Source organism: Durio zibethinus, chromosome 6 (genome assembly GCF_047325235.1).
Source record: "Durio zibethinus cultivar Kanyao isolate XHJ-2024 chromosome 6, ASM4732523v1, whole genome shotgun sequence".
Lineage (NCBI taxonomy): Eukaryota > Viridiplantae > Streptophyta > Magnoliopsida > Malvales > Malvaceae > Durio > Durio zibethinus.
In genome coordinates, this window is record NC_143167.1 from 28,729,031 (window position 1) to 28,754,009 (window position 24,979).

General features: G+C 33.2%; 4 protein-coding genes, 2 non-coding genes and 2 pseudogenes across 8 annotated transcripts; 4 read left to right on the forward strand and 4 right to left on the reverse strand.

Moving 5' to 3' along the window:
• The first annotated feature begins 2,324 nt into the window (after positions 1-2,324).
• LOC111286484 (Pentatricopeptide repeat (PPR) superfamily protein) lies at positions 2,325-5,087 on the forward strand. The gene has a single exon (XM_089762582.1). It carries the CDS (start codon positions 2,559-2,561, stop codon positions 4,872-4,874), a length of 2,316 nt encoding a protein of 771 aa, XP_089618708.1. The 5' UTR covers positions 2,325-2,558; the 3' UTR covers positions 4,875-5,087.
• Positions 5,088-5,218: 131 nt separating this feature from the next.
• TRNAS-AGA (transfer RNA serine (anticodon AGA)) lies at positions 5,219-5,300 on the reverse strand. Its single transcript has one exon. It is a non-coding gene; the product is annotated as a tRNA-Ser (tRNA).
• A 368-nt stretch (positions 5,301-5,668) lies between these two features.
• Positions 5,669-6,311, reverse strand: LOC111285351 (histone H3.2). The gene has a single exon (XM_022874764.2). The coding sequence runs from the start codon at positions 6,223-6,225 to the stop codon at positions 5,815-5,817; it is 411 nt and encodes a 136-aa protein (XP_022730499.1). The 5' UTR covers positions 6,226-6,311; the 3' UTR covers positions 5,669-5,814.
• Positions 6,312-9,698: 3,387 nt separating this feature from the next.
• Positions 9,699-12,787, reverse strand: LOC111285404 (chaperone protein dnaJ 49 pseudogene; annotated as a pseudogene). Its single transcript, XR_016343000.1, has 2 exons — positions 11,398-12,787; positions 9,699-9,960 (listed from the first exon to the last, which is right to left on the reverse strand). The product of XR_016343000.1 is annotated as a chaperone protein dnaJ 49 pseudogene (transcript).
• Positions 12,788-15,026: 2,239 nt separating this feature from the next.
• On the forward strand, positions 15,027-17,930 carry LOC111286529 (ribosome biogenesis regulatory protein homolog; annotated as a pseudogene). Its single transcript, XR_016343001.1, has 8 exons — positions 15,027-15,267; positions 15,642-15,792; positions 15,976-16,027; positions 16,146-16,274; positions 16,486-16,602; positions 17,129-17,312; positions 17,413-17,526; positions 17,611-17,930. The product of XR_016343001.1 is annotated as a ribosome biogenesis regulatory protein homolog (transcript).
• A 1,096-nt stretch (positions 17,931-19,026) lies between these two features.
• LOC111285770 (adenine nucleotide transporter BT1, chloroplastic/mitochondrial-like) lies at positions 19,027-22,030 on the forward strand. The gene is made up of 3 exons (XM_022875370.2): positions 19,027-19,959; positions 20,904-21,065; positions 21,164-22,030. Exons 1-3 carry the CDS (start codon positions 19,372-19,374, stop codon positions 21,629-21,631), a joined length of 1,218 nt encoding a protein of 405 aa, XP_022731105.2. The 5' UTR covers positions 19,027-19,371; the 3' UTR covers positions 21,632-22,030.
• A 284-nt stretch (positions 22,031-22,314) lies between these two features.
• LOC111285771 (uncharacterized protein At2g34160-like) lies at positions 22,315-24,294 on the reverse strand. Its single transcript, XM_022875371.2, has 5 exons — positions 23,982-24,294; positions 23,652-23,700; positions 23,136-23,198; positions 22,968-23,032; positions 22,315-22,693 (listed from the first exon to the last, which is right to left on the reverse strand). Exons 1-5 carry the CDS (start codon positions 24,099-24,101, stop codon positions 22,598-22,600), a joined length of 393 nt encoding a protein of 130 aa, XP_022731106.1. The 5' UTR covers positions 24,102-24,294; the 3' UTR covers positions 22,315-22,597.
• A 421-nt stretch (positions 24,295-24,715) lies between these two features.
• On the forward strand, positions 24,716-24,848 carry LOC149518544 (small nucleolar RNA snoR86). Its single transcript, XR_016343383.1, has one exon. It is a non-coding gene; the product is annotated as a small nucleolar RNA snoR86 (small nucleolar RNA).
• Positions 24,849-24,979: the final 131 nt, after the last annotated feature.

Here is a 24,979-nt window from a genome sequence, read left to right on the forward strand (position 1 = left end):
TTCGCCTAAATGTTAAAAATTTTTAGAGATGTTCACGTTTTTTTTAAAACCCTTTCAAACCTTAAAATAAAAAACCTAACCCCCAAACTCAAAATCCAAACCTCAAACCTCTGAACCTTAAGATGAAACCCTAAAATCCAAATCCTTAAAATCAAAAACCTAACCCCCAAACTCAAAATCCAAACCCTAAACTTTCAAACATTAAAACGAAATCCTAACTTTCCAAACCCTAAAATTCAAGCCCAAAATTCTCTAAACCCTAAAATCAAACCTTAAAACCTTTGAAACTCAAACCAAAACTCCAAAATCCCAAACTCTAAAATCCTAAACCTTAAAATCCAAAAACCTTAAATCCAAAATTTTAAAAACCCCAAATTTGGTACACGATTCCAAATTGTTAAAAAAAAAAAATCATCAAAAAGTCACCAAACCTTAAAAACTTATTCATGCCCTAAATCTATTCCAAAACTTTAAGGATACGCGTAAAAATCTCACATGAAATTACTTGTTCTCGAATACCACCTAGATGATGGGATATTTAGGAAACTTTATTTCATTAAGTTTTTCATACAAATTCTTAATTCACATTAATAATGAATAAAAAGTATAATAGTAAATTGGGATCTTAAATATAAACAGTCGCACCTAAGTTTTGCCTAGATGTTGAAGAGTCGTGGTGGTTTCATTATACTTAAGAGTCCAATTTTAAAATTACATTTCATTTTACATAACATTCATTAGCATACATACATTAGCATGTTATCGTTGGCAATTATTTGCATTCTTCTGTCTTTAATTTTTATTTACTACTTGATGATAAAATTAAAATGTTTATTAATAAAAAAATGACTATATATTTTTTAAAATTTGTGATATTATAATATAAAACAAAAATAACATTCCGAAGAAAATAATTCTTAGCACTCTACCTAGATGTTGGAGAGTCACTAACAATTATTTTTTATAAAGAGTGTTATTTTATTTTAAGATTGTTGTGTTAAATCTTAAACAAAAAGAGTTATTTTAAATTTTTTCTAGATGTTAAAAAATTTTAATATGATTTTTAAACTTAAAGATTTTTTCAATATTCCTAAATAAAGAGTTTTAGCAAAATTTTATTTTTAAATGAAAGGGATTATTATTAAATTTCAAACTAAAACTATTTTATCCAATACCAAAAATAACGTATAATTAATTGGTATGAATTTATGAGTATTATAGGGGTGCTAATTCTTCCCTACTTATAACCGACTCCTGAACTTAATCTAATTTTTGTAAATTAAAATTTATTTTTTTGATAAATTTTAAATATACTTTTATAGTTTTATTAAAAAGATAAATTTTTAAGTGATCAATCACACCTTAAAAAAATTGATAATAACTCTTCATTTTTTTTTATTTTAAAAATTTTTTACGTCTAATAATCCTATAATCATTACGACAATAATTAGACAAATCCCTCTTGCTAAAGATGAGGAGGTGCAAGGAAATCTTATTTAGAAAAATATAGTTAGCATTTCTAGCTGGCCCTATGCTTGATTACTCACGAGAGTATCTTTAATGTCAACTTTTTTTTTTTTAATTGCAATAAAAGTATTCCAATCTTTGCTTAATTTCCTCTTAATCCAAAATTTTTATTTATTTATGCATTTTTGGTTCATAAAAAGGTAAAACCCTTACAAGAAAAAAAAATGATGAAATTAAAATCTACAATCACATGCCTTCGTGAAAACCTCTTAATCACTAGATCAAGAGGTGTAAAGCCTTTTTGTATAATGTAACACTTTGTCAAACTACTTACTGTTGGATAAAATTAAAAAAAAAAAAAAGCATTTGTGATATAAATATTTTCGGAATTTAAGTTTTTTATATAGTAAGTCCAACTTAAAATGTGTAGTCTAAGTTGTATTCTAACATTAGCCCTTCTATCACCGGCCTATACTGATAAAAATAACTTAGGAATTAATATGAATGTTGATTATAACAAAATGCTGAACAAAACTTCATTTTGAAAACATTTTATATTTGGCTGGAATGATAAAGTTAATGAAAATTAAGTAAATTTTTTTATTTCAAATCTTAATACTCTTTAAAGAAAATCATAAGTTTCCATTAACAATTAGTTCTAATTTACTAAAGTTTTTAAACAAATATCAAATAACTCAATGACCAATTTTATGATTTTTACAAAACTACTTTTTAAAATATATATATATATATATTTTACAACACTGATTATAATCAACTAATTTATATGAAAAAAAAAAAGTGGAAATTTAAACACAAATCTCTTCAAAATTTCCATAGCAAAAAATCATAAATGGTTCCTTTAAAAAAAAAACGTTAGTAGGCCAAGCCCACTTCTTTGGGATATTGGTCAGCCCATACAACTTTTTAGTTTCTGGTTTTTGGCTAGGTGGCATTCTTCAATCGCTCAGGTTCTGATATCAAGTTTTATTACAAAAAGAAAAAAACGAAAAACAAGAGGGTTTTAGAAGGGTTTAAGGTGTAACTTCAATTTTCTTTTCATTTCAATCACTGTCTCTTATGAAACTCTCATGATTGCCCGCCAATTTCATTATATCACCAAGCAACGGTCAACAATTTTAAGAAACTTGATCTCATCTAAACATGTTCACCAGTTACTCGACGAAAGTCCTTACTCAAACCCAACCTCCCTTTCCGCTGTTAATCACTCTCTGCCCACTTTTTTGCGTGTTAATCTCCCCTTTGACGCCTTCAAAAAGCTCAAAGAACTCCTTAAATTAGGCCGATTTGACGCCATTGATGAAGTTACGGTGGCTCTGGCTCTCAAGGACTCTTGCGGCAATTCAAAGCAGGGGACTCAGGTTCACAAATTTGCTATCACCTCTGGGCTCATGTCCTCTATTACGGTTCCAAATTCATTAATGAATATGTACTCTAAATCTGGGCAGTTTCATAAGGCTTTTTGTATCTTTGAGGGCTTAAATAATCCCGATATTGTTTCGTGGAATACTCTGCTTTCGGGGTTTCAAAACAGTGAAGAAGCGTTGAATTTTGTTCTGAGGATGAATTTGAATGGCGTTGCTTTTGATGCAATAACTTGTACCACAGCTCTTTCTTTCTGTTTGGACCTTGAAGGCTTTTTTTTGGGGTTGCAGTTGCATACTCTTGTGATGAAGTCTGGATTGGATTGTGAGGTCTTTGTGGGAAACGCGCTTATAACTATGTATTCAAGGTGGAAGCGTTTGGGGGAAGCTCAGAGGGTATTCGATGAGATGCAGAATAGAGATTTAGTTTCGTGGAATGCAATGCTTTCAGGGTATAGCCAGGAGATTAGTTATGGGTTGGAAGCAATTTGGGTGTTTATTGAAATGGTGAGAAAAGGGATGAAGCTTGACAATGTATCATTTACTGGTGTGGTTTCATCTTGTAGCCATCAGAGGAACTTAGACGTTGGAAAACAAATTCATGGTTTGTGTATAAAAAGAGGCTATGGTACACATGTATCTGTTGGTAATGTTTTGATGTCATTGTATGCAAAGTGTGAGCTTATTGAAGATGCAAAATTGGTATTTGAAAGACTGAATGAGCGTAACGTGATCTCATGGACCACAATGATTTCCATTGATGAAAAGGATGCTGTATGCCTCTTTAATGAAATGAGATTGGATGATGTTTATCCAAATGATGTTACATTCGTTGGATTGATCCATGCCATAACCACTAGGAAATTAGTGGAAGAAGGTCAAATGGTTCACGCGTGTTGTTTAAAGGGTAACTTTTTGTCAGAATCAAATGTTTGCAATAGCCTTATTACCATGTATGCTAAGTTTGAGTTGGTACAAGACTCTATTAAGGTTTTTGAGGAACTTGAATGCAGAGAGATTGTCTCATGGAATGCTTTAATATCCGGCTATGCTCAAAATGGAAAGTGCCTGGAAGCTTTGAGGAAATTTCTATCAGCAGTTACGGAATGTAAGCCAAATGAATACACCTTCGGTAGTGTCTTGAACGCAATTGGCTCTGCTGAAGATATATCTCTAAAACATGGTCAACAGTGCCACTCGCATTTACTAAAGGTTGGATTCAATACTCATCCAATAGTGTCCAATGCTCTCCTCGATATGTATGCAAAGCGCGGTAATATTTCTGAGTCTCGAAAGGTTTTCAGTGAGATTCCTCAGAAGAGCCAGTTTGCTTGGACATCAATTATATCCGCCCATGCAAGGCATGGAGACTATGATTCAGTGATGACTTCATTCAAAGAGATGAAAGGGGACGGAGTCAAACCGGACTCAATCACCTTTCTTTCCGTACTAACAGCTTGTGGCAGAAATGGAATGGTTGATATGGGTCGACAGCTCTTTGACTCAATGCTGACAGAATATCAGATTGAACCATCCCCAGAGCATTATTCTTGTATGGTAGATTTGTTGGGCCGTGCAGGTAGATTGAAGGAGGCAGAGAAACTGATGGGTTGTAGTCCAGGAGGGCCAGGATTGTCTATGCTGCAAAGCTTGCTGGGGGCTTGCACGATACATGGAAATGTAGAGATGGGTGAGAGGGTAGCTGATGCTTTGATGGAGATGGAGCCCAGTGAGTCGGGTCCATATGTGTTGATGTCAAACTTGTATGCTGAGATGGGACATTGGGAGAAGGTAGCGAAACTAAGGAAAAGGATGAGACAGAGGGGAGTGAGGAAGGAAGTGGGGTTTAGTTGGGTGGATGTCGGTGACATCAACAGCTCTTTGTCTTTGCATGGGTTCTCATCAGGTGACAAGTCCCATCCGCAGTCAGAGGAGATTTGCAAAATGGCAGAATGCCTGGGATTAGAAATGAAACTTTTGAGAGAGAAGGGCAGACAGGAAGATATGGTAATAAAAGCATAACAAGTGAGCCATTGGGGATTCCTATTGTACTTGTAGTAGTTCAAAATATTGATTCTACTTCTATTTTTCTTTGAAGAGATTATTTGGGAGGGTTATTTATTTGCATGTTAAGCAGCTTCAGAGGCCGAAATGGCCAAAACATGTAATCCAGATCTAGCATAAAAACGAAATACAGAAAATGTAACATTTCTTTGCTTGGATGTTATCAATTCACTTCTGCTTCATTTAACTCTCTTCCACCTCCACCTTGCAACTGAATGGAAACCAGAAATGGCAAATATAGGCTCCGCTCAGCCTCAGACATCCCAAAACATATTAACAGGTTACAGTAGGAAAAAAAATAGCGTGAGCGGCAGGATTCGAACCTGCGCGGGCAGAGCCCACATGATTTCTAGTCATGCCCGATAACCACTCCGGCACGCCCACTGGACATTTGAGAGCCAGGTTATATAAATTATTGCATTTGCCACTGAAAATTCAGCCAAGGTAGACACAGAAAGTAAAAAATCGTGGCTGCCGTTTCACACTCATCTCTCCTTTGTTACTTCCCGACTACATGTTGTAAATTCTTATCCCTAATTTGAGAAAGAGATGTTTGACGGGCAGTATTCAAAGACTGCACTGGAATTCGCCTGTAACCAATCAAAAGAACTGATCTGAAAACCCTAACCAGATCTGATCTCTTAAAAGCAGCCAAAAAACATGTAAATCAATAACTTTGGAGTTTTTATCCAAAGATTCGCTTTCCTTTAGGCATCCAAATTTAAATGGATGAATCAGTTTAAAAAAACATATATCCGAACAATAACAGAGTAATCAAGCACCCATTAAAATTCCAGCGATTTACATCAACATTTGCTCAGAAAGCAAATTCCACAAATGATACCAAAACCTCAGATTTCCACTAATTTTAGACATTATTCAACTAAAAACAAACAACCTAAGCTCTCTCTCCTCTGATCCTCCTAGCAAGCTGGATATCCTTAGGCATGATGGTTACCCTCTTAGCATGAATGGCACAGAGATTAGTATCCTCAAACAGACCGACGAGATAAGCCTCAGCGGCCTCTTGAAGAGCAGCGACAGCGCTGCTTTGGAACCTCAAGTCAGTCTTGAAATCCTGAGCGATTTCTCTCACCAGCCTCTGGAATGGGAGCTTCCTGATCAAAAGTTCAGTGCTCTTCTGGTACTTCCTGATTTCTCTCAGAGCAACAGTTCCTGGCCTGAAACGGTGAGGCTTCTTCACTCCTCCGGTTGCCGGAGCTGATTTGCGAGCAGCCTTTGTAGCTAGCTGCTTACGTGGAGCTTTGCCACCGGTTGATTTCCTAGCTGTTTGCTTGGTACGAGCCATCGGTAGGATAACTTGATTACGGTCAAAACTGTACAGCTAGCAAGAAAGTAGAAAGAACTTAAAGAGGAAGTTTTGATTGAGAAATGGGCAGGATTTGGGGGGTATATAAAGGGGGAATTTAGGAGAAGCGGGAAAAAGTGAAATTTTTGTCCTTCTTAGGAAATATTTTAATGGGAGAATATGAACCGTAGATTGGATGGGTTATCGACGACTGTTAAGTTGTTGAAGTCCTGATCCATGTGCTATTACAAATGACCAATAGGATTCGTTCTTTTAAGCGGCATTATTTTAAAGTTTTGGGCTTTGGGCACCTTTCAATTTTCGTTGATGATTGTTAGAGAGGATCTAGGCCGTCTATGGGCTGGATTATCGACGGATATTATCTAGTTGAAAAGACCAGCAACAGATAGCAATCCGTGGGATCTTCAAGCAGCCAATGGGATTTATCCATCGCTCTTCACATAATTTACTAGTATAAATTTTGTAAATTTTGTCTCAAATTACTAATATATTACTGAATTTATTTTCAGAATGAATAATAATACCTTATAACACGTAATAAAAAGCTGTAATAAGAAGTTTAATTATTTTTCTTTTCATATTATATGTTTTTCTTATAGCGTTATTCAAATGATTATGTTGTAATACATAATGCAATGTTGTAAATAAAAAGTTTTATCACTTTTGTTTCATATTACATACTTTAATTGTTATATGTTACCAAATTTATTATAAAAGTAATTAACAAATGTTTTGTAATAAAAAACCCTTATCAAATTTTGTTTTGTAATGGTGCTAAGTCTTTTCCTTTTGAAAAAAAAAAATCTCTAAACTTTGGTATAACATTATTAAATATTATATTACAATTAATTTTTGTTCTCTGAAATTTAAAAAAGGTTGGGATAAAAATTAATATTATAATATTATAAAAATTTTATCAATGATATTTTTTGTTTCTTAACTGAAGGGAGCTGGTAAGAGATCATTCGAAATTGGATGGCCTGAACTGTAGCCATGAAGTACAGTAAATAGATGTTAAAGTTGTTCTTTCGGGATGTGTTTCCACCTTTAAATCAATAAAATATATGAAATAATGTGAGAAAAAAAAAAGGTGCGTGTGAAAAGCTACAATAGAGGAGAAATAAAGCTAAGTGAAAAGCATGAGGATTATGTCTTATACCTCTTCTTTATCTTATATATAAGATAATGAATAATAATTTTATTTGAATAATTAATAATTGATAAGAAATATACATAAAATTTTATAAGAGTTCTTGTAAGTGGTTTAAAATCATATTTGATAATTTTAAACAAATGTGAATTATATTTAATAATTACAAATAAATTAAAAGTCAAATATTTAGGTATGAAATAATGTCTTAATGAAATAGCAATGAAATATTGAAATAACCTTTTCCTTGAGGGGGGGAGTTAGTTCCTTAGATAAATATGACGTGATAGCTAAGTGTGTATTATCTAAATGATTTAGAGAGTTGATTGGATTGACAAAAACTTGACCAAGTAAATAAACATAACAAATTTAAATGTCGTAATATTATCTCATCATCAAATAAAATAATTTTTATCTTTCTTTGTATTATTGGTGTTTAAAAAAATTATAGTTTATTAGATGATTATTTAATAATATAATAGTTTATTATATAAATATAATTGATTATGAGTAGGGATGGCAGCAGGGCGGGGCGGGTCGGATTTTTGCTTTCCCCGCCTCCGACCCGAAGCCTTAGTGTTTCTACCCGATACCCGACCTGTCCTCGTTCGGAGGTTTTAGTGAAAAATCCGACTCCGACCCGTTACAAATATTATTTACCCGAATAAAACCCGACCCGACCCATTACAAATATTATTTACATTGCAGGGATTTTTCAAATTTTTTTTGTTCTTAAAGAAAAAGAAACCCGAAAAGATTCCTGGAAAACCTATAATCGTAACTAAGGTTTTCCGATTCTGCAGGGCATTACTTTGTTCTTGAAAAGTTACAAAACTAATTTTTAAAACATAGCTTTTTTCAACTCCCTCAGAGACGCAAAAAGTTTATCCAAAACCCCTCCCATGGTTTGCAAGCACATGGTTTGCAACAGAACATGGTTTCGAAAACAGCACATGGTTTGTAACAAAACATGGTTTGCAAGTTGCAACAGAACATGAACCAGAACAACCGGTTAGCAGAGTTTCAGCTTTGTCTGAAATCGAAATTGAAACTATCCAAGTCTCTGTAAAAACTCAACATGCTCGACATAACATTAACAGTAGAGGGTAAGGAGATGATTTTGGCTTACCTCAAAACTGCTGTCTGTTGGTATCCTGGCACTGTGGAGATTACAAATGGTTGCAACTCGTCTGTCTTTCTGTCCTGTTAACTTTACTCTTTCTAGTTTGATGGCTTTTTTTGTTGAAATAGAGGAAAGATTCAAAGGAAGAAAGCTAAATAGATGGAAGTTAAATGGATGAAAACAGGTGGGATGGCTGGAATTTGATAGGTGGATGAGAAATTTTGAACAAATCGAATAGATGAGAAGGATAGGTAGGACGAAAAACAAAAACATTGAAAGCAATCGAAACTCAGAAACCCAAAAAAAAAATTACATATATATATTAAGGGTATTTTAGTAAATATCTCGGGTCGGGTCGGTTCGGGTTTCATATAAATCCGATCCCGACCCGAAACCGAAATTTTAAAAATTAAATCCGACCCGACCCGAAACCCATTTTTTTTTAAAAAAAAATCTGACTTTAAATTATCGGGTCGGATCGGAACCCAACGGATTCGGGTAAATTTGCCGACCCTAATTATGAGTGTAACTTAAAAAATAAATAATATCTTCAAAAAAAATATAATGAATGAAGGGCGGATAGACAGGAAGTTTTTTCTTTTCGGGTTAATTAATAAAAGGGCACGAAGGATGGGCAGATGAAACTACATTTGTTTGGTTGGAGTAGCCCCAACTACTTAAACAAAAATAGGATTTAAAAATGGTTTCAATAAAATTTTAATATATTAACTTCATTTGCTAGGCTAACCACGTCAGTTAAACCAAAAATTTGCTTCACAAATGAAAAACTCTGCCAAAGGTAAATATTTAACTACTGTGAGGAGAGCAGTCCGGTAAATAATTAAACTGCTGAGTTTAACCACGAGTGACTTGATTCTATATATAGAAACTAATGTCGCAAAATCTTTTTAAGCTTGGTATATTTCAAATGAATCTCCCTGAAGATGGTGAAAATGTTTTAGTCATACAAGGATATCAGAAACAAAAATGCTGCTTGATGCAATCCATTATCAAGGCATAGCTACTACCAAGATTAGCATTTTATGGTAGAAATAAAAAAAATTTTGAGGATGAAAGGCTTAACGATATGCTAACTTTTCAAATTGAAGACTGCTCTGTCAGTTAATTTAACTTTTTAAAATAACTCCATTAACATCAAAATGGGTGGTGCAGATGCCATTTCGATCCAGACAATATTCTGGACATACGCACTCTCTATATATAGAATCTTCCATTAAACAATACGTCAATACCACGAAAAGTTTCGTATGTGGTCTTAATGCTCTCTAATCATGATCTGTGAACCTCAACTATGAAATTGCAAAAGATTTTTGCCATGTCATGAGTATTGTCCAATACAGAGTGCAGTTGTGTGTTTGCTCAGCACATAAAGCAGACAGCCCAATGTGAAAAGTGTGGCCTTCTTCATTCGGTCTGCCACCTGCATCACAACAGCACATTGTTAGCCAGCCTACTAAGATGATGGAAAAGTTATCCCTCTCAACACCTTCATCAGCATCAAACATGTACATCAATGCAAGCAGTGACAACAGGTATTGATTGATATCCGGATGATACCTGCTCAAGTGATAGAACCATTCACAACCCATAGGAATCTCTCCATTATGAACTAAACAGTACTCTCAAATTAGATCCAAAAATAAATATGCATTACGTACATATACATATCTATATATATATACATATATACATATATGCTTTCTTGCAGATGATATCCAATTCATTTATTAGATTTATCAATAATGAAAATTCCCACCTCACCTACTCCAAAAATTGACACTGGGCGGTAAATCTCAAGTAGAAAGTAAGCTAAGCTCCTGGCACCTCATATAAACCCACAGGTAATTTAATTGAGTTCAAAATTGTGGCTAAGACAGTAAATATTCTTATTTAGAGGGATCAATGAAATGATAAAATCAGATGCTACAAATGGAAAGATACCATTGTCACATGATCAAACAACATCCTAATTCTAAAATCAAACAAAAATAATAAAGTGTATAGGCTTGAATAGGGACACACGATAGAAGGAGTTTCAACGAAGATGAGTATTGCCATGACTATGTTTCATAGTAGCTTAATGTGTGTCCCAGGCTTTACGAATCCTAAGGCTGAATCAGTCAGCTTGATAGCTTGAGTTCCTGGGGTAGGTAGTTTATTTTATATGTATTCTCCTACTTTTCTCTATTTTTGTGTTGTTTACCTTTTTCCCCTTTTTTAGCTATGTTAGACAAAAGGCTAGCTTTGCAATAAAAATAAAATGATGAGGCATTATTTCGAATGGTTGGAAAAGTCCCAAGACCTCACCCCTAGTAACAACTAACAAACATAAGTCTATATAACATGTACTAGCATCTAGTGCTGCAATAAACTGCTTCAAGAAAGTTGAACGCACTATTTTCAATAGGCAAAAGAATGAAGTCAGAAAGAGTTAGTACAGATTTAAGAAAAAAAAAAAAAAAGAAATTTGCTTCAACTCTCACCGAACTTCATTTAATTTTAATCATCATCAAAGTTAACAGCATACACTCTTGTTCTACTTAAGGCACAAATACATCATTCAGACAGATAAGGTTGCTTTCGGAAATCAATATCAATATGCATAACAAACTATCAAACTATATACTTTGAACCCAGATTTTGAATATCTGCATTTGTATAGCAAATAGACAGGTCATAATCGCATTTATTACTCTTTAGTTAAATTAATGTCCCATGGAAGACTCATGCTTAGGGTCACAATTATTGGCTTAGAGTAACATCCAAACGAACAAACAGCCAAACATCGTTCAAAATCTTAAAACTAAAAAATACTAATAGCTTAAAAGAACAAAAAATACAGGAACATTTAAAAGACCTCAATGGAAGCATTAAGCTGCCGACTGAAACTTCTGCAACAAATCACAATGTGGTGTCTCACGAATAAACCCCCATTGCTGCCGCTGCAGCTCAAACCTACAATTCTGTGCCAAAACCGAATAATAATCTCTCTCAACACGCTCCTCGATCTTTGTACGCTCAGGACTATAAACCGGATAATCCTGCTCAAATTTCGTCGACCTCACATAATAGGTCACACCCTTCTGCGTTGTGAACTTGTATTCATAAGGATACGACCTGGATAGTGAAAAAACAGGCTCATTAGACGGTAAAAAGCTGAACAAGAGAATTAACAGAACCGGTAACAACTGAATCAGCATCCGAATATTGAATCCAGTAGAGCCATGATCCCCCATTCTAGTTCCCATTCCAGGCCCAAAATTGAAACTTCGAAATTGGGTAGTTGCAGGAGGCATTCCACCAAAGAAAAAGTTCCTAAATATCTCATCCGCATCGAACTCAGTATCACAAAAACCATTAAATCCATTGCCTCCACCACGATAAGCTGAAGCTCTCCTTTCATAAACAGGTTCATCTGATCCAACAAGATCATATGTTTTCCTACTTTCTTCATTGCTTAGGCACTGAAACGCTTTCGAAACTGCCTTAAACGCTTCCTCAGAGCCAGGAGCTTTGTTCTTATCAGGATGAACTTTCAAGGACAGTTTTCGATAAGCTTTGCGAACATCTTCAACGGAACACGTTTTCTCTAACCCCAAAATTTCATAATAATCCTTCTTTTTCTTGATTTGTTTCACGATTGTGATTTGCTCTTCGGCGTAGGTGGCCGCAGCTGCTATCGGAGAAGAGGCAGATGACCCATTTGATGGATTCCTTTGGCGAATTGAGGGTTGATCGGGCGGCTTAGATGGAGAAGAACCGAAAGGATCTTTGGTGGACCCGGGAGATTCGGGTGCAGGCCGACCGTCGGATTCTCTTTCGGCTGCTGCTGCTAAGAGATTGTCGATGGGAAGTGTTGGGTCTAGGCGACGAGCTTTTGTGAGGAATTTGAACGCACGGGCACGATCTCCGGCGTCCAACGCTTCTTTTCCGATTTTCAAGCATTTCAAGGCATCATCTTTGTTGCCATCCATCTTTGAATTAAAAAAAAAAAAGCAAGAGACAATTGAAGGTGAAAAATTGGGGAAAATCTCGCTCTAGAAAAACTAGGGAGTGAAAAGGGAAAACGGCTATGAGCTAATTAGGGTTCATGTGCTGATTTGGGCTGATTGCAACGAAATTAGGGTTTCACGAAATGGAGGAAGACGAGGACAGAGGTTGAGAGAGAAATAGTTTCCGTGAAAATTTAGTTGGTTGCTTCCTCGAATTTGTGCGTGAAACAAATTGGGTGACCCACGGATTTGACCGATCTCTTTGGAAGATAACAAGGGTAAATATGGAAATTAAGCTGTACCTTTTGATAGGATGGTACTAGTAGTCTAATGACAATCCAATCTTGTGTGTTTATTTATTTATTATTATTATTAAAATCATGTTAATTAAAAAAGGTTTCTAAAAAAAAATTTAATTAAATTTGTATGTTTTGTTAATAAAAAAATTTATGTGTTTGAAAAAATATATGTTATACAACCCATTTAAATTTTAATATTTATAATTTTTTTATTTTTATACTATATTTTTTTTATAAAATAGTAATATGCTACCATACAAATTTCCTAATACAAACTTTCCTAAAACGATTTATAGGAAAATTAAGGTAATCTTAATTTCATTTTTATTCTAACTGCAAATTTATTCAAAATCTTATCAAAATTGTTGTACACAAATTGTAAATTTAAAAATTTTTCAAATTTAGAAATCACAAGCTTTACCTTTTTAATGGAATATTATATATTTGAAGGACAACTTTCCAAGAATTTCTAATTAAAATTTATTATATTTAAGATAAAATTATTATTATAAATATAATTTAAAAGAGATTTTTTAATAAACCAATTTTATTTATAAGAAAAATTCAATAATGACATCCAAAAGAAAATAATTAATATTAATAGAGGTTCTTAACTTTACTTCAAATTTTATTTTGATATTTAATTTTTAAAAAATTTTAATTGAATATTTAATCATTTAAAGATATCATAATTTAATTATTTTATTTATGAAATTGTTTAAATTAATAATAAATACTAATTGAGGTATATGGATGGTATCAGCTGATATCTCATGTGATAAATAAAATGATTAAAATAGAATTTTACTCAAAATTTGAATATTAGAGATGTTATTATCTTTTCTTTTTTTTTTCAAATATAATTTTATAAAATATTAAAATTGTATAATGTTTTTTTATATTTTTATTGTAATATAATTTATTAGTTAAATATTTTAATAAGAAACAGATATTTAAAAATTAAAATTAAGTTAAAAAGTTTAAAATCTTTTTTGAAAAATTTTTATATCAATTTAAAAATAAATGACTATTTTATATTAAAATTATTATTTTATTAATAAGTCCTAATAAAAATATTGTTTTCTATCCAAAAAATTTAATTTTCTTTTAAAATGCTAAATATCTTTAATTTTACTTTTCTAATATATTTATAAAATATATTTTATAAAGAAGAAAAAGGAAAAAAATAAAAATAATTAAAGAAAAAACTTGATTTTTACATTTCATATATATTTTATAAAATATTATAATTTAAAATAATTTTTATTTTTATTAAGTTATTATTTATTAGTAAAATACTGTTTTTAATGAAAAACATTTTTTTAAGAATTAAAATTTAGTTAAAATTTTGAAAATCCCTTTAAAATTTTATATATCATTTTAAAAAATTAAATAAAAATCTTCATATCATTAAAATATATAACTTAAAATTTCCATATCATTTTAAAAAATAATTTTACTAATCTAATAAAAATATATTTCAAATATATTTTTATTAAAAATTTCATATTTATAAAAAATAGTGTTTTCAATAATACAAATTTTCTTCTTAACAAATCAAAAGTGATAAGGATTATTTTAATTGTATATTTTTTAAAATTTTTATAAATATAAAATTTTAATAAATAATATAAAATGATTTGAAAATTCTTACTTAATATTTGAAAAAGATATGAAGTTTTTTTATTTAATTTTATAAATTGATATAAAATTTTTTATTTAATTTTTTAAAATGATATGGGATTTTTTAAAAAAGAATTTTGAAATTTCAACTTAAATTAATATTTGAAAATCTATTAAAAACAAAAGATATTTAACAAATAAATAAATTATAATAAAAAATATAAAAATATTATTTAAATTTAATATTTTATAAAATATATTCAAAACATAAAAATTTGAAATAGTTGCCTCTTTATTTCTTAAATTTTGAATGAAATTTTATTTTAGCCTCTCTATTAGTCAATATATCATGTGAGATTGTACCATTTATGTGACACTAATTAGCATTTATTATAAATTTAAACCATTTTATAAATGAAATGATTAAAATATAATAACTTTAAGTAATTGGAATTTTATTAAAATTTTTTAAAAATTAAACTAGAATTTGATTCAAAATTTAAAAATTTTGAGTGCTGTTTACTTGAAGGAAAAAGACAGAGGTGGATTTTCTATCGGGCTTCGGCTAATAAAATGGCTGTTTTCTAATTGAAGCTTAGACCCAAAATACTTCGATAATTGATAGGCGCTTGTCTCGACTGGTTTTGCGCTTTCGGCATTAGGTTTTGAAAAGCCAGACCGAAGCAAAGCTTAGCAATTAGCACCAGTCAGCAAGCAAAGCAAGATGGAGAGCCAGAAACCTTTTCAAGTAGACGTGGGACATCTCTTGGCTTTTAACCCTTTTCATAACTTCCCGTCCCTTCCCACTTCTAGGTTTACCTCTTTTTTCCTTTATAATTCTATTTTTAATAGTAAGTTACCTCAAAGAAATTTCCTTTCTCTCTCTCTCTCTTCTGATTTTATGGATGTTATGTCATATGGGTTTTTTTGGTTTTCTCTTTTGGGTGATTTTTTCGTTAGAATCATGAGAAATGTCTGGGGCAAAGGAGGTTTGAAGCTATAAATTCAATTAAACGAACATACTTCAGAATTTGGATACTTTGTTTTCTTCAAGGCTAGTTAAGTTAGTCTTTTTCAAAGCTCAGACTGCCCTTTGTTTATTTGCTTAGTTGGTTTGTGAAGAAGTTGTTCTTTATTGGCATTTTTGTTCCTTTGTTGATCTTCTGTCTGCTTCCCTATGTGCTTAGGGATGAGCTAGTAAAGGAATGTTTAGAGGAGGGTACTAAGTTAGTTCAAGCAGTTGCAGATACTCTTTTTAATTTACCTTCAACTGAAGATGTAGATGGGCCGCTTGTTAAGCTGCCTCCCCCAACAACAAAACTTCCAAGGGAGAAGCACGTAAGCCTAACCTTTTACTTTAATTCTTTTTAGAGTTGACTTTTTGTACTACTGTAAGTAAGGAATAACTATATCCTAGCAAAAGAATCTGAATTGTATTTAGTTACTTATTCATTTGCATTCACAAATCTAGTTCGTAAAGTGCCATAAACCTGAAATGCTTTCCTGTGGTTGTGTTTGCAGCTTCCAAAGCCTAAACCTCCTACAAAATGGGAGGAGTTTGCTAAAAAGAAAGGTAATTCAGTTTACCTATCATCTGAAGTTTACATGGCTATTTTAGAATTTTGAGTTAAATCTCATTTCCCTTGTCTGAAGAATCTTTTTTGCCTGTTATCTTTTGAAATATCTTGTAGGTATAAAGAAACGTAAAAAGGACAAAGTCATATGGGATGAACAGACTGGTACATGGAAACGTCGCTTTGGTTATGATTGTGTCAATGATGATAAAGACATACCCATCATTGAGGCCAAGATGACTGATGGTGAGTATCAAATGGAGTGTTTCCTTAGAGAAGAGCCACCTAATGTTATCTATGTTTGACTTTTTGGAAAATACAATGTAAATGCCCTTGTAGGTAATAAATATATTACATATTGAGAAATAGATAGGCATTTACTTTATAAGTTTACAAATATCAAAAGGACATAGTGGACTAATTTGATTTCGTTGATCATGATTGTTGCTTTTGGCAGAGCCAGGAGAGGATCCTTTTGCTATAAGACAAGATGATAAGAAGAAACGAGTTGAGAAGCAAGAGAAGAATCGCCTACAGAACTTAAACAAGCTGCAAAAGTTGGTGTTTTGCCAAGGTTATTTTCAAGAAGTAGAGATAATTCATTTTTTTCTTTTTATATCTTAATCATATTTGACACAGTATTGGTATAAGTCTCTTAGCCTTATTCTTCATTTAACGTTATTAGTCTTACTCTAACATGTAATTCCTATTCTTTGATGGAATTCCCTTATACCTCAACATATATAACATTTTAGTAGTTTAAGGGTTAACCTATGATTGCAGACCATGTTTATAGGAATTTCTGTTAGACGTCGATGACTCAATGGGTTGCTTGATGTCAACTTTTATTTCTTTTCTATAGGCATAATTTCTCTGTCTAAACTAATCTGGTTCTTCATGAGAATGTTCTGACACATTATTCTAGTAAACTAGATTTTTGGTTGAGTTTTATCGCTCCTTTTCTGGTTTCTTATAACTTCCTAGAGGATACACTTCTGATTGTTTCCATAATCTATACTCTTTTTTTACCGCTGGTTTTAGAGTTTGGCTAGTTGTTACATTTTTGTTGAGTTGATTTTAACTTAAATGGTTTGCTGCAGCCATGTTCAGCTTGCTGCTACAGCTCTGCCTATAACGGGAACCCAGGCTCCATCTAAGAAAGTTAGTAAAGAGGAATTGGGGAATGTAGCCGGGATGGCTGCTACTTCTACAGCCAGTGGGGGGAAATTTGATAGGAAGTTACCAGGGGAAAAGCCTGCTAAAAAACAAGCAAAGCATCGCAAGGTTAGCACTCTTGGCCTTTGCTTCAATGTGGTAAATATTTCTCATAGATTATAATGGCTTGCTCCAATATCTTCTCTTCTACTTTTTTTTTTTTTTTCAGTTCTTACCAGTTGTTGAAGGATCCGGGATAGGCTTGCGAGAAAAGGAGCAAACAGACAGTGTTCTCAATAAGCTAATCTCTAAGCATTCCCATGAGATACTCAATGTTGACAAGGTAAGTTTGAGCCATGTAGTTGGGTTCATCTGGTGGTAAATTTAATGATCCTCTCAACCTTATGTTGTTTCTTTTTGGAATCAGGCTATTACCATTTATAATGTGAAGAAAGAGAAGAAAGCAAGGCATAGAAACAATGAAGAAGTGAAGTCCTCATCGGGCTCAAACATGTTGAAACCAAAAAGGCAACTTCACAAGAAGACTACAAAGAAAGGCCCAGGGTCTTCAAAGAAAGGGAAAACAAAATGAAATTACTAATTGGTAATCATTTTGGTAAGCTTGTAGAGGTTTGGGTTAGATACAATCACATTTTTGTTTACTGGAAACATGAGTTATATATGTACTAAATCTTCTATTTTGTAAGACAGATTTAAATTTTTGCAGTATTGATTCTGCTGGTCCTCCCTTTCTTTCTCCTCTTAGCCTCATAGCAAATGAAATAAGTCTCAATGCTAAGAAAAATATACAACTCACTTTAATATTTGGGTTAGCAGGACTTGTCAACGATGGTGATGCTGCAATTGCCTTTAACCGTGAGTTAACCAGGATTTTAAACCAGAATTTTGTGTCAGCAGTCCACATGTGGCTCAAAAGATGTCTGAGATCAGCTGCTTATTAGACCTTGAGGGTCCCCTCCGGCCTCTCAGGAAAAGCATCCATTTTATCTGAATCTTGTGGCAAGAAATGTAGTATCTCTCGGTCTGAGATTCGTTGAAAAAAGAAATGGACAATTTCAAGATATATCCTCAATATATACGATTGGCACAAAGTTGCCAACGCAGATTTTGTTTTTTGTTCCAATCCACGTTCCATCTTTCATCTTTAGTTTTTTCTTTTGCTGCCAATCCATTTTCATTCCCTCTGTCCGTTTTTTTTTTTCATTTTTTCTTTTTGTGAAGTTTCAAAATTATATATTTTTAACGTCTAAAATTTTTATATTTTATATATATTTTATATATTTTGATATTAAAAATGGTAAATTTTTAATTTTATAAAAAAATTTAAGTTTTAATGTTAAATATATTAAAATCATTTTTTTTTAATTTTATAAAAATCAATAATATTCAAATAATTTGAGATGAAAAAAATACTAATAAAAATGTTTCACAGAACGGGAGACTCTGAATTCATTTCTCACGTTTGTCTGTTTGTTTTTTTGATAATTAATTCTCATGTTTGTTTCAATTTTAAGCATTTGGTCAAGTTTTGATACATTTTTATAAGAAGAATTATTAAATATACTAATAGAAAAAAAATTTATTTTACAAGCCGATAACATATATTTTTTTAATATATATTTAAAAAATAAAATATGTGTTATCCTATTCATTTACCATGCGGAGAGAGCATCAAATATTTCTTCCTTTTTATAATAGGGTTTTGTAAATTGATAAATTTTTTTTGGTCGAAAAATTCACCTTCATTGCAACTCGCAAAATTGTGACCTTTCTTTTCAGCGAAGGAACACCTTTTAAAGCAAAGAAAGATTAAGCCGACATCAGCACAACCACATCTCTTCCTCCTCTCTTTCGTCCAACTTTTTGGCTTTGGAGGGAGAGAGGAAGAAAGAACCTCCTTTTTTCTCCACTTCATCAAAACCATCTGTAATCCATAAACCTCGAAGATCTCAATAACCCTTTATTCTTTTTCCTATTCTTTCGTGTATTCCTCTAAATGTTCTTTGTTTTTTAGCCAATTTATCCAACTCCCATCAGCTAGCATTTATTACAAACTTTTTTTGAGAATACCCATTTGCATGAAACCATTTCTTTACACAAATACAAGTTTATATTACTAGTATTTTAGAAGGAGAAAGGCTATTACTTTCTTTGAAGCTAGAGACTAATGGCTGAACAGAGTTTACAAGTTGTTCAACATGGCAACGAAGACGTGGTTTTTTGTAGTTCTGGTATCAAAATTGAATGCTCTTTTCCTCGTAAGAGAGTTAGTTTGAAAGCGTATGGCTTTTTTGCTAGTGTTAATCAAGCTGGGATTGGATTTGCTATCTCACCAAACCCTCCAACTTCACTACAGAATGCTGCAAGGTTCCCTTGTGCTAGCCTACACACACAATTTGTTTCAGTCTCTGAACCTGGGTTTCAACTTGAGAAGGTTCCACAACTGTTGTTGGATGATGAACTTGAGATTGCCGAGAGGTTGGTCAAGGAGAAGAAGGAGAAGGGTGGCTTTAAGTTGAGAATTAAAATTGGGAATGAGTCATTAAGGAGGTTGATGAGTGGGGCAGTTGCAGGTGCGGTATCTAGGACTGCTGTGGCTCCATTGGAGACCTTAAAAACGCATTTGATGGTGGGGAGTTGTGGGGATTCTATGAGTGAAGTGTTTGATAACATTATGAGGAGTGAGGGATGGAAAGGCTTGTTTAGGGGCAATTTGGTGAATGTCATTCGGGTTGCGCCAAGTAAGGCTATTGAGGTGTGTAGTTAGGGACTTCATTTCTTATGGTTAGAATTTGTTATTTTCATGATGTTTTTCGATTTTAGTAATTGCTTAAATATTGAATTGTTTGCACTGTTATTGTTTTCATATTTTGGTTCTCTTTCTCATATGCTTCCTTTATTTACTGGTCCTTCTTTTTTTTGTGTGTATTTTGACCTTGGAAGGATTGATTCTCATGCTGGATATTTGGTTTAATTTTCTTTATTTTGTTTTTGTGTCTCGAGACTTGGTTTCTAGGTCCATCAACCCCGAGATTATTAACTAGACTAGATACCGTACAGAAATGTGTTCACGCTTGAAATATTATGGCTGTCTCTTTGATTGCGAAGAGGAGCAACCCTGTTTATCTACTGTTTTCTGCTGGAGTCCTAAATGCCATGCAAATCAATGTTGTTTTGATACTTGATTCTAGGATTGCCTGCTAATTTAGGTCGGTAGTATACAAGAGTAACAAACATAGAGATGAAAAGAAAAAAAGCCTTACAAGTAAATGAAACCTTAGAATGATCCTTATCTTTCAAAACATTTGTCCCTCTTCTTCTTCGTGCCTTTGTTGGTTGCCATATCTGGTTCCATAAGGCTCCCGTTAATGGTCGTCTATGTTCAAGATTAATGTCGGGCTTTCTTCTCCCCTTTCCTTTCATTTGCTTGCATTTCCTCTTTGGCAAGTCATTTGATTAGCAGAATGTGCATTGACGCATTTGCGTCTAGCGGCCTTCTTCCATTTGTGTTGTTACTTGTTGGCTCCTTTATGTCGTTGCCTGTGTCTGTACATATCTAATGGACTGGTCTAAATACTCAAGGTGTTTTTCACAAACTATCTCGCACCCAACTGATTTGGACTTTATCCTAAAATTATGCTATAATTTGTGTATTTTATTAGCACTAAACGCTTATCCTGTTGCGGATCCTTTGTGCAGTTATTTGCATATGAGACTGCTAAGAAACAGTTGACAACTGAATTTGGGGAACAGCCCAAACTCCCTCTTCCGGCCTCATTTATTGCTGGTGCTGTTGCTGGAGTTAGCTCTACCTTGTGCACATACCCTCTGGAGATGCTCAAAACTCGTTTAACTGTCAATGTGAGCATGAACTTTGGGAAGGACTAATGAACTAATTAACATTTCTAATTCTTCATTGAAAGTATCTTTTATCCCTTATAGCTTTGCTCTGATTGCAGGAAGATTACAAGAATCTTTTGGACGCGATCGTAAAAATTGTGCGAGCAGAAGGAGCAGCAGGACTTTACAAAGGCCTTACTCCGAGTCTGATAGGAGTGGTTCCTTATGCTGCCTCTAATTATTTTGCTTATGATACGTTAAGAAAAGCTTATAAACAAGCTTCTAAGGAGGAGGAAATAGGAAATATCATGACTCTTCTAATAGGATCAGCAGCTGGTGCAATCTCTAGTACTGCAACTTTCCCACTTGAGGTGGCTCGCAAGCAGATGCAGGCTGGGGCAATTAATGGAAGACAATACCATAACATGCTTCATGCTTTAACAAGTATGCTTGAGAAAGAAGGAATCTCAGGCATTTATAGAGGCTTGGGTCCAAGCTGCATGAAATTGGTCCCTGCAGCTGGGATTTCATTCATGTGCTATGAGGCGCGCAAGAGCATACTAACAGAGAAAGAAGAAGCTCTATAACTATGATATCCTTGAAAATAGAAATTGCGATAACTTAACCAAAGAACACATACATTTACTTTCATGGGAATAATGGCCATGGGGTTGAAGAGAGAAAAGTGAAGCACTATAATGATGGAGTAGTTTGCATTGTTTTTTATCATTTAGATTTTTGCATTTTAGGAGAATTTCCTGCACATAAAATGGTTCTACTTTAGAACTTGGTGGGCTGCCAATGCCATAGTTGAGTGGATCGTCTCTCACTTTTGTAGCGTTTGCTAGACAAGCCTTCTTTTAGAAAAAGGAAAAGGTTCTAAAAACCGTCAGCTTCAATTTAACTGCACACTATGTTTGTTAAAGAGCCCGAATATCTTACATGAAAAGTTGAATAAAGCGTTTCTCCCTGTATAATTTTCTCAAGTTCACAACTCTTAGGTTACGGTGAATCAACAACATTCAGGAGGGAACGGAAAAAAGTTGATTGCATAAAACAAATTTCTTAAAGAAAAAGTTGATCTTCTATCTCAATCCATTAGATTGGGTGGAGTATTACAAACATTTTTAAAGTTACAGTACATGCAAGGAAAGGACCAATTCAAATTGCAGGGTTAGCAGTCAAATGTCTTCCTAACTGGTTTAAAAAACAGGAAAACATTCTGCAGGCCACATCTTAATCAAACATACCTAAAGTGATTAACAACATGTAAAGAAGGTTAAATCATAATTGTTTTTAATTAAAATCATAATTGTTTTTAATTAACAAAGGCATAGTTCACAATGATACCAACACCGCATCAACATATTTGGGAAAATAGAAGCCAAAAAAATCAGTTAACAAAATTGAATATTGAAAGGAAAACCTTTTTTTTTAATTACCATCCTATAGCAAGACCAAGATAACTCAAACACCTACAATGTGTAAGAAACCTAATTGCCTTAACCATACCATAGCATTAAGAACTGACCACTCGAAAGCAAAAAACTTCTTCAGCTCTGCTCTTCTCCATCTATAGCATCTCTTTCTTCCGCAGAAGCTGCCATTAATTCATCAAAGTTTTCTGTCTTCCCCAGTAATACCTCAATCTGAGAAAAAAAAAACATAAAAGCATATCTATCACTACCCAAGCTAAGAGGAAGGATAAAAATCAATATTACAGCGACTATAACATTATGGATAAATAAGCACCAATAATGGGGAGTGTTTAATAAACAAAAATTTAATATAAAATTTCCCTAGGTCACTTTTAAAATTTAACTTTATCTGGAAAGAACAAATGTATCTCAGCTTGCAAATATGTTTTTACATAAACCATGGCATATCCAAAAGGAAGCACAAATAGCTATTAAGGTGATTTACCTTTGCTTTTTGGACAGGCCGCCCTCTAGAGTCCTCCTTCATGTCAACTGTTGAAGTTGTGATCTCTGTAGAGGTGCAGGTTGATTCCAATGATTATCAGGACTCAATGGTTACATGACCACATATTTTAAATAAATTAAAAAATAAAAAAAGTGGAAGACATCTTACTCTTCTCAACAGCCAAACCATTGTTTTTCAGAATTTCTGCAATTGTGACAACCGTTGCAATAGCTGCATATATGGCATGATAAATGAAAAGAATGATTTGCAGCAATTCTCAAAAAGCAGCATACATAATTGATTTAGGTTCCATATATGAATAATTAGGTCCAGAAATAAACTACAAGCAGCAGGAGCAGCACCAGAAAAATTAAGTCACAAACACTTTGCACTTGAGAAAGACAAAGTTGAGAAAAGCTTTACAGCATCTTCACAGCACATAAACAGGTGTAAAACAAACAACCTATCGATAATTCCTGAGCCAAATTAAGTGGAAGAGTGACCAGAATAGCTGAGAATAACTAAACGAAAACTCATACATATGCATCAAAATAATGTTGTGATGATAAGGCGAAATTAAACAATAACTCATATCTGAGAATAATTTATTAATATTCAGATCTGACAAAAAGGTGAAATGATATTGAAGTAATAAAAATAGAGAACTGAAGAAGTAAAGAATACCCATGCCAAGGCCAGACAGCTCCACCTCATTGTGCTGTTGCATATATCTCTGCAAATAAAACAGAGAAAAAAAAAATCCGAAATCAATGTAATGTAATGCAATGCATTAATAAAGAATTTAAATCCCCAGTTGCAGCGAACAAACGGCTAAAACGTTAGATTCCCTAATTGTCAAAATAAATACCCAGAAAAACCCTAAAACCCACCAAAATTTAAATTTTAACGGTGGTATTTAAAGCCAGCACCTTATTTGGAAGCAAAGGCATACAAAATTGAATAAAGGGAAAAAACAGAAAGAATTGGAGAAGTGAAGAGGAGAAAAGGAGAAACCTTGGCCAGATTAACGTAAAAAAACAAGGGCTTTTTGGTATTGGAAACTTGAATCCGGTTCTTCTTTTGGGAATCGGCGCCCAAGTTGATGTTGTTAACACTTTGGGTGATTTCTTCCATTTTGAAACTTTTGCTACTCAAACTCAAACCCAAACCCAAGCCCTAACCCGCAAAATACTCTTATCTCTGAGAATTGAAAGGAAATGTATAGAGGGGTAGTCAAGTGAAACAAATAAATTGCAAATTTTGTGAGCTCTATTTTAAATTTGGTTGAATTTGGGGGTGGTGGTGGTTACTTACCGGCTAGGTTTTCGGATTCGGCTCATCTCCATTTTACTATCAAATGGAGAGAGACTGTTAACGGAAAGATTAAAGGACACATCATCAATAAATAGATCTAAGGACGAAATTATGCCACGTTATTATGAAACTTCAGAATCACATAGGACAATTTTATCCTACGAAGAGTTACTTTTGCCATTTTTTCATAAAAGAATTCATTACCAGCGGACAGATAGCATCCAATTATTTTCCATTCTCTCAACTCAGATAATCACCGAAACCAAAGGTTTAGAAGCATCCTCCATTCCTCCCCAACTTCGTTTTCATTAAAAAAATGAAATTTCGTTTTAAAACTCACGTTTCAGTCAATTTGTCTCAACTCAATTTTTAAATTAAAATTTAACAATCTCAACGATTCATTTTTTCATTTACGTAAAAGAAGCCAATTTGCATAGCAAAAGTGTCAAAATTTTAGTGAAAAATGGCGTAATTTGCATTGAAAGTTGGCAATATCATTAAGCGATTCTTCGTGCCCATTAAATACCTTTTCCGTTTTGATTGTGGTCTCTAACAAGTAGTTACAATTTTTTTGAATCAATAATTTCTTTTTAAATAAAAAATAATTTTTCATTTAAAATGTTGCCGTTGATTAAGTTTCAACGATCAAAATATTTTTTCGTTCTTATATTTAGAAGGCCTTTATCTTCCGCCTTTCT